The sequence below is a fragment of the Helianthus annuus genome, chromosome 1, assembly GCF_002127325.2.
Source record: "Helianthus annuus cultivar XRQ/B chromosome 1, HanXRQr2.0-SUNRISE, whole genome shotgun sequence".
Taxonomy (NCBI): Eukaryota; Viridiplantae; Streptophyta; class Magnoliopsida; order Asterales; family Asteraceae; genus Helianthus; species Helianthus annuus.
Window position 1 is genome coordinate 42,006,454 of NC_035433.2, and position 8,849 is coordinate 42,015,302.

The 8,849-nt window shown below is 38.2% G+C and overlaps 1 protein-coding gene across 2 annotated transcripts in view; it reads right to left on the reverse strand.

The window, feature by feature from the left end:
* Positions 1-8,849, reverse strand: part of LOC110864381 (GDSL esterase/lipase At5g45670) — a 93,024-nt gene extending 84,175 nt beyond the window's left edge. Inside the window, exons 1-5 of one of the 2 annotated variants that reach the window (XM_035977571.1) lie at positions 8,553-8,849; positions 7,853-7,977; positions 7,468-7,719; positions 6,664-6,889; positions 5,487-5,742 (exon numbers count right to left, since the gene is read on the reverse strand). In XM_035977571.1, the coding sequence (XP_035833464.1) occupies positions 5,501-5,742; positions 6,664-6,889; positions 7,468-7,719; positions 7,853-7,977; positions 8,553-8,787 (1,080 nt within the window). In that variant the 5' untranslated portion in view covers positions 8,788-8,849 and the 3' untranslated portion in view covers positions 5,487-5,500. Of the gene's footprint in view, positions 1-5,338; positions 5,743-6,663; positions 6,890-7,467; positions 7,720-7,852; positions 7,978-8,552 lie in introns of those variants that run through there. The other variant, XM_022113434.2, reaches the window with a different exon arrangement.

Here is an 8,849-nt window from a genome sequence, read left to right on the forward strand (position 1 = left end):
ATATATAATCAAATTGAGGAAATTGCTCAAACCAATTTTCAATGGCACACCGCCCGGGGAAATAAGTCTATCGCCCCGGGCGCCCATAAGGTCGATGAAAGCACTTCTTTACAAGCCCAAATCGAGGCTCTTTCTTCAAAGATAAAAAAATTGGAAATGACGAAAACAGTCTCGGTTATGGCTTGTGAAGGGTGTGGTGGGTCACATGAAAATTGGAGTTGCATGAAAGAAACAGACGATCAACAAGAAATGGTAAACTACATTGATAATAGACCTAGGCCGTCGGTTCCCCCAACGGGAACTTACAACCAAGGATGGCGAAACCACCCAAACCTTGGTTGGAGGGAACCCGGCAATAGTAGTAACCAACAAACCCAACGAACAAACTTTCAGCAACCAAGAAATGAGTCACAAAATTTCACTCAACAACAAGGTGGACGAGAAAAGGCTCGAAGATACTATATCTCGCCTCGTCTCTGACACGGATAAGAAAAACTCGGAAAGATTTCTACAATTAGAATCTAATTTTAGAAATCAACAAGCTAGCATTCAAAACATAGAAAAACAATTAAATCAAATAGCTCAAAACTTTTCCGAGAGACCACAAGGCGCATTACCCAGCAATACCGAAACAAACCCAAAGGCGCAAGTTCACCTCATCACACTACGAAACCACACCGTAGGGCCTGCAGAAGTGCCACCGCCAACGAAAGAAACAGTACCGACACCTCTGCAGGAGAAGAACTCTCCTCCATCACCAGAGCCGACCAAGGCTCCTCGAGTTCCGTACCCCGGTAGGTTAATTCGTCAAAAGACAAATGAGCAATTCGCAAAATTCGAAAGTCTGTTAAAACAATTGCACGTCAATATTCCTTTTATCGAAGTCCTAACCCAAATGCCCAAATACTCTAAATTCATGAGGGACTTCCTTACGCATAAGAGAAAAATTGAAAATTTGCAATTAGTTAATTTAGGCGAAGAATGCTCTGCCCTCGTGCTCAATAAACTTCCCCAAAAGAAAATCGATCCCGGAAGCTTCACGATTCCATGCTCGATAGGGGAATCGCCCGTTCGCAATGCCTTAGCCGACCTAGGAGCTAGCATTAACCTCATGCCCTCGTCAATGTTCAAAAGGCTCGGCTTGGGAACCACGAGCCCTACAAAAATTAGCATACAACTCGCTGATCGATCCGTCAAATTCCCACAAGGTGTCATCGAGAATGACTTGGTAAAGGTAAGCAGATTCGTTTATTCAGCTGACTTTGTCATACTCGATATGGAGGAAGACAACGAGGTCCCCCTTATACTAGGGAGACCCTTCCTTGCCACAGCCCAAGCAGTGGTGGATATGAATGACGGGACACTCACCTTGAGGTATGGGGATGATGAAGTGAAATTCGGAGTTGGGAAAAGAATAGAAGATGACGACCCGGTCAATTACATGAAGGTTATTGATTCGAGCTTGGATGCTGCTCTCCGACGGTGTAACATGGGACGCCAAGCATCACACTCAGAAAATATATAACCTCGAATCGGGTCTAGCCAAGGACCCTTATAAACGTGGCGCACCACGGAGGCATTCCGCGGAACTATCCTTAGTTTAGTTTAATCTTTTAGTCTTATTTTGCAGAATAAAACACACTCATGGTGGTAATGGATGAAAAAGGGAACGAGAAAAATGGAACCATGCACGAAGAACAGAGCAACCCGACACAAATCTCCATCACAGAAGGCTCAACACAGGCCGTGCCCAACCAACACGGCCCCGTGCTGAGCGCCCTGCAGAAAAACACCCAGTTCAGGTAACTGGACACGGGCCGTGTTCAGCGGACACGCCCCCGTGTCCAGGCTTCTGTTTCAATTCTGTAATTTTTGTTACTGGCACTTGACCACGGGGCCGTGCCCGGTCACCACGGGGCCGTGTCCAGGATGCCAGTAACAAAAATCTTTGCTTTTAAACCACTTTTACACATCCTAGTCGACCAAAAACCTTATTTTTGGACACATTGAGGACAATGTGTAATTTAAGTGTGGGGGGATGCTAAAACCTTGAATTTTGCAAATCCTAAACACAAGCCTTACACAAAACTCTATTGGAACCGCTAAACACCCCAAATTTTTTCAAAAACTTTTTCATTTTTTTATTTACTTGTCTTAGTTTAAGTTGGGAATAACAAGTTCTAAAAAGGTTATATTTTTACAAGTTTACAACCGATAGCGTCGAGATAACAAAGAACCAACACAAGAAAATTATGAAACGGCATAACAAGTCTAGTTAAAAATTCGATTATATATACTTGATCACATTAAAAACCCATTCCCACAAAAGTGAGTTTTGAGCCTTTATTGAGCATAAAAATATACATATTTAGACTAAATGCTCATTTTTCGTTTCTTGTGTGAATAGCCGCTTGGTTCTTACAAATCTAGAACTTGCCACAACAATACATTCCCGATCCTTACCAACTTAAACCCAAGTAAGTAAATGATGGAGGCATTAGGACTAACCATTTTTCTTTCAAAACCATTATTTTTCATTTTTTTTTATCACCTACCCAAAATCCCCCTAGATAGCCCCTTTGAGCCTAAACCTTTCATTTCATTACCCCAAAACCCTTTTTACCCACCAAAAACCATTTTTTATTTTTCACCCTTTATTTTAGTAACAAGCTGGTTCTTCGTAAACTCGCCTTTTTATGTGATGAAAAAAAATATATATGATGAAGTAAAAAACAAACAAAAGCTATATAAAAGCTTGTTTGGAGAAATACTTCAAAATAAAAAGTCGCTAAAGACAAGGTATTTTACGAAAACCGATGCTTTTTACGATTTTCGCCCTTTTACTAACCACTAACACAAACCACCCACCTTTAACCCAAACCTAACCCTTCACCCCAAAAGTCCTCTTGATATTTACAAAGGTAAAAAGTTAAAAAGGAGGAGGATTGATTGCTTGGCAAGCCTATGGAAGGCGTAAGTTCCATGCCGCTCTCGAGTGATTCACTAAAAATATACACCTTCGGCCGAGTGTTGAGTGATCCCCCGTGAGGTATGTGAACTTGTATATAAATGGAATTTTAATAAGGCATGCTATGCCCAAATAAGTAATTTATCTTATGAAACGTTCAAAATAAATCATAACGAATAGGATTGTAAATAAATAAAAATAAAACTTACAAAGACCTTGGATTCCCGACACTCTAGGACAAGCTAAAAACTTTCTCTTCTACCTATTCTATTTGGGAGTGTAAGCCACATTTAAAGAGTTTTGCTTGAGGACAAGCAAAAGTTCAAGTGTGGGGGTATTTGATGTGTGTAAAATGCAACATATAAATCACATCAATTAAGGCATAAAACTAACCCTTTTTAAGTACTAATGTTGGAAAAAGAGTGTTTTTGTCTTCCTTTTGTATTTTCAGGATGAAATGAGCTCAAAATCACAAAAGAAGCAAAAAGACAACTAATTCTAGCATAAATACAAGAAAAGGAACAAAAGTAGACTGCCCGGACCCTCAACGGCACCTCCCAAGGCAAAGAAGAGAAAACAGAGACTGAACACGCCCCGTGTCCAGCGAACACGGGGGCGTGCCCAGGAAGCAGCAGAAAAGACAAACCAGTAGAAGCTTCCATTGCCCACCACGGGGCCGTGTCCAGCGGGCACGGGGGCGTGGTGAAAGTACAGCAGGCGCATTAATTGTAATTGCGAATTACAATTAATGAAGAGAGAGAATGTCAGACGGGCACGGGGGCGTGTCCAGCGGACACGGGGCCGTGCCCAGCCTTCTGTTCAGCCTATAAATAGGGGTGCTTGGCTTCATTCCATTTCATCCCTTGGCACACCACCTCTCTCACACTTCATCCACCACCCACCACCACCATAACACCATCATCCACCACCATCATCCATTGTCCATCGTAGAGTGTGTGAGTCGTCTCGGGATCCAAGATTGATCGTAAGAGTTCTTGACAATCAAGGCCATGTTTGCCTAAGTCTCTTACATCACTTGGTGAAGACAAGTGTTTAGTATAATACTTTTTATTTTTAATCTTTCGCACTTTTTATTTGGTTTTGTATTAATGACTTTAATAACTAGTTACTTATGTTGAAGGTGATCTTTCCTTATCGTTTGTCCGTGGTGTCTTGGCGTTATTTTACTGTCTATATAAAATAAAAGATTTTCACCATTCATATCTCCACGGTCTATATGGAGGTATGTTGGCTACCTGGTCGGGGGTTAAGGGAACGGTTTGGTAAGGGTCTTGCCCTTGTTCAGCGTTTAGAGGTCCTGCTTGGGACCTGGGTCAAATTTAGTAGGATCTCCTTCAATACCCATAGGTATTGGATGGCGGGGATCCAAACTCTTTGACCCCCTCATAAGTTAACTACTATTAATACTATAACCCGGCTATTTAGGACTGTATCCCTGCTGACTCAGACTACTTAGCCGAGGGTAACGTCACCGCCAAAAGCGGGGCCTACCACAATTTGCATTAATAACTTAATTCATTATCTTTCAATAATCCGACCCTTTAGGATTGTATCCTTGCTGACTCAAACTACTGGGTTGAGGGTAACGTCTCCTTCAAAAGAGGGGCCTACTACAATAACTAAGATAATCCCTTAAACAAGTGCAAAAGTGCGAAAATAATCAAAGGTTATACTAACACACGTGTCGGATCCAAGTGATTTATCTTGTCTATCTGTTTTTATTTTATTTTATTTTCCAGCATTTAGTTAGTTTTTATTTTTCTTAGTTTAAAACATTTTTCTCACTTTTTGATTTGGTTAGACGTTGAGGATAAACCGGTATTAAAAGCTCTTGTGTCCTTGGACGACCTCGGTATCTTACCAACACTATACTACGTCCACGATGGGTGCACTTGCCCATATGTGTGTTTAGTGTTAGTAAATATCGTGTTTTATAAATTTAAAACTTGGCTAAAAGTGTAAAAAGGGACTTAAATATACATCTAAAATATTACACTACACACGCATCAGACCCACTCACCTCCATCTGATAATTTCACTCTGGCCAATTCCGGACGATCAAGTTAGCACCACACATCGCACCTCGTTTGTTTTTGTTTGGTCCGGATTTCAATTCGGACACTCCAGCGGACCACCGCGTTAGAGCGTTAAAGATGCTCTAAAACCAACACACTTTCAAAACTCACCTACAAACTACAAAACCATGTGTGCAATGCTAATCAAAACTGCCCTACAAACAATGTGTGCATTGCTAAATTGCCGGCCTAAACATGAAAAAGAAAGGATAACATAAAATAAAATAAAAAATCCGTTACTTATTATGCTTCAAACTTATTTCTCACAGTTACATTATTAAAAGCCATAGCTGTTCATTTTTTTTATTAATAGTGCATAAGTTACATATTCACGTCATATGCGTGAGACAACCAATACAAGAGTAAACCCTTGGTAGATTTAAGCTACATGTACGATGAACAACTAGGATATATAATATATCTTCCACTTCTTCCATTAAGCATCACTAATTAAGAGTTCCTCAGACGGCAATGATAGTTTAGTCGAAGAGGCATAAAATGGGGACATTGCTGCATATACCGCTGCACCGTCTACAAGGCTAATACTTTCAGTAGGGTGGAATGCGTCCCAAAATACATAGTTTTGCCTCTCATTACATGGCACTTGACTAGGAACACATTGGCCCTCACCGATAGTTGTAGAGACCTTGCAGCAGGGTTGGTCCGTAACATTGAAATCTGGATGCGTTTAAGCACACAATTTAGATCAAATTACATTATGTAACTGAATCAACATGACTTGTAGCAACTTATTGCAACCCCTCAAGATCTATAAGTACCCAAGGAAACATCAACTCGGTAATCATTGATGTATTGCTCCAGTAAATGGCTTACAAAAATTATTTTCTTTATTTTAGAAGTTAAATTGTAATAATGCTTGATTACTTAAATAATAGTGCAAATATACATGTGTAGCATGTTATACTTTTTTTATTAAACAATAGGCCAACTGATTAATGTTCAAGTAGCTTTTAATCACCTTCAAGCAAACAAATTATTTATTTGAACATATGTAAGTAAAATTTATTCTAAACATATTTGCTTACTTGTTATCATGTTAATGGCAGAAAAATAGTCTCACATTTTTAGAAAACTTCGCCTAATAACAAACAATAATAATCAAGTTCCTTAACAATATCATTAAAGTCACTCAACTTTTTTTCCTCTAAGGTCACTGACTTTTTTTTTTAATTAAGTGAGATAAATGAAGCATATATAAATCTTGGTTACTATTTAGTGATATTTTTTTATACATTTAACTTGATTACGTTGTAATAGTGAAGCAATTCACAAAATAATAACCTAGTTTTATAATTGTTCAATTTAAGTCAAATGGCGTTAAAATAAACATTGAATAGTAGCCAACATACTTATATGTTTTATTTTCCTCCACCTAATATTAAAGTTTATATACATTTATAAAGTATTTTCAAAAAATTACAACACTTGACAAAGGTTGACTTATTTTAAATAAAACTTGATTGATTTTCACAAATTTAAGTGAGTTTATTAGTACACTACCTAAACTTAGTATGGTATGAAATTGACTAATTACTTGAATCTATTTGTTAAAAGGTAACCATTGAGCTTTAAGAATACCGTTAGAATATCCTAGCGGAGGCTCCATGTATATGAACTTCGCTCCAGGGAGTTTACTCTCGAGGTCAACGAGAGCAGCTGTAAGCCTCGCATTGAATTGTACAACAGCATAATTTACTGCATCAACACATACATTTGTTTCATATCTAGCCATCATCGCAGGTGCGCATCCTGCATATCCGGCTCCTGATACCGCAAACTTTCTTGCTCCAAACTCATATAGTTTCTACAAATGAAAAGGATAAAAATAAGGAAATTCACAAAATATGACAACCTTGACAAATAAAAAAAAACCTTTCCAAAATATACACCATTTTTTAATTTTTTTCAAAACTATTTAACTAATTAGAACTCGTCAAGTCAACTCCACCGTTGAGAAGGCTAGTACTTAGCGAGCGGCTATGGCTTTTTTTTAGTGTTCGGGGCCTTAGGTGGCGGCTAGAAGCCTTAGCCAGCATTTTTTTCTTTAGCCAGCTAGAAGGCTTAGCCGGAGTTGTTTTTTTTTTTTTTTTTTTTGTTTGGCCACGCCACTGGTAATTATTTTAACTATTTTGTAAGACTTTTTTTTTATATCAAATAACCATTTTGGAAAGTTTCTGGTCAAATTTATAAATTGTGACCGAATCCTTGGAGGTTGCTAACTTTGCGGCCGTTATGTTTCCTGTCGGAATTCGGTTGATAAATAAGTGATTACATTTACTCTGTCGCAAATTTTGGTTGCAATTGCCCAGTTTTCTAAATATCATGTATAACAAGTGATGATTAATAACAAATGATTGATAGCTAGCCCTTAAAAGTACCTACCGATAGCTGTTCGCTATATTGTTGTACAAGGATTTCTGCATACTCTTCGGGTGTATACAGGCTACTTGTGTTGTAGTATTGTGGAAAGAAATAGTTGTTGATGAAATCATTATTTCCCATTGCAACTGTGTATATGCATTTGTTGAGATGTTCTTGTACCGGAGCTACACTTCCCTTTCCAATTAAGTCGATTAGTTGCAATATAATGATAGCATGACGTGCTATTTGCTGATTCAAGCTTATCCTACCACCCTGTTATCAAATTATCAATATCAATGGAACAATAATATAGTCATGTATATAACATACATCCATGCAGACGTTAGGTTGATAAACTTATATCATAAATATGCATGGGAGCTGTCAAATGTGTAAGGAAAATTACCATGTGTTGGCCACTTTCGTCACGAATTCCGGCCGCGCCTGATGCGTAGTTGACCCCACGAACGATGTCTTTGCGACTTACGGTCGCATAAGGTGGAATGGAGTTTTCAAACCCAAGTAGTTCAGCTGTGAAGTAGGGATGAGCAGAAAACCGATTAGTGAACTGAAACTGACAAAACTGAAATAACCGACCAAGTACTATTAATGCATGGATCGGTTTTGTTTTCTTCGAACAAAAACAAACTGTACTTCAAAATTAAATCAAACTATAAAACCAAACTGCCAACTTGTTTGAGTGTTTGTTTTTTGGGTTTATGCCCCAAATTTATTAATTTGGCTTCAATTTTTATAAACAAATTCATTAATATGTGGTTAAAAAAAGTTCCAGGCTAAAAGTTTTAGGTTGTATTTCATTATTTTGGGCAAATTTATCTTTTGGCCTAAAATTTCGTACACAACTTCATTAATATGCCGTTAAGGCCCAAAGTCTTAGAACGTTTTCAGCCCAAACATTTTTTTAAAAGTTAAAAATGTTATTGTGAACGGGAAAACTTTTTCAGCCCCAAACATTACAACATGTTATTATGAAAACATATAGGATATATGTTGTACCACAATAGCATGCCAGTCATTTCAAGTTATAGCCAGATTCAAGTTATCTATGCAACATTCATATTTTATAAAGAGGAAGAGATAAACACCAATAACGTCGGCAATATTTCGACCGTTGGAAAATCTTCCAGTTGGACCGTCAGGAAAGTCGACCCCGTAGGGTGGGAAGTTGACTTTTGCCTCTGTAACAAGGTCGTTATTGTTGCCGTTATCATATAACGAGTCACCAAATATGAAGTAACATGGGACTTGAGGATCACCAATGGTGAACGACGATAGTGTTGCTATGAAAAACATAAAAACATAAGCTTCAACATAACCCATTTTTCTTTCTCTTTGGAAAATCCAGATAGAGATTGAAGTGTGGTTTGGATGTCAAAATGACT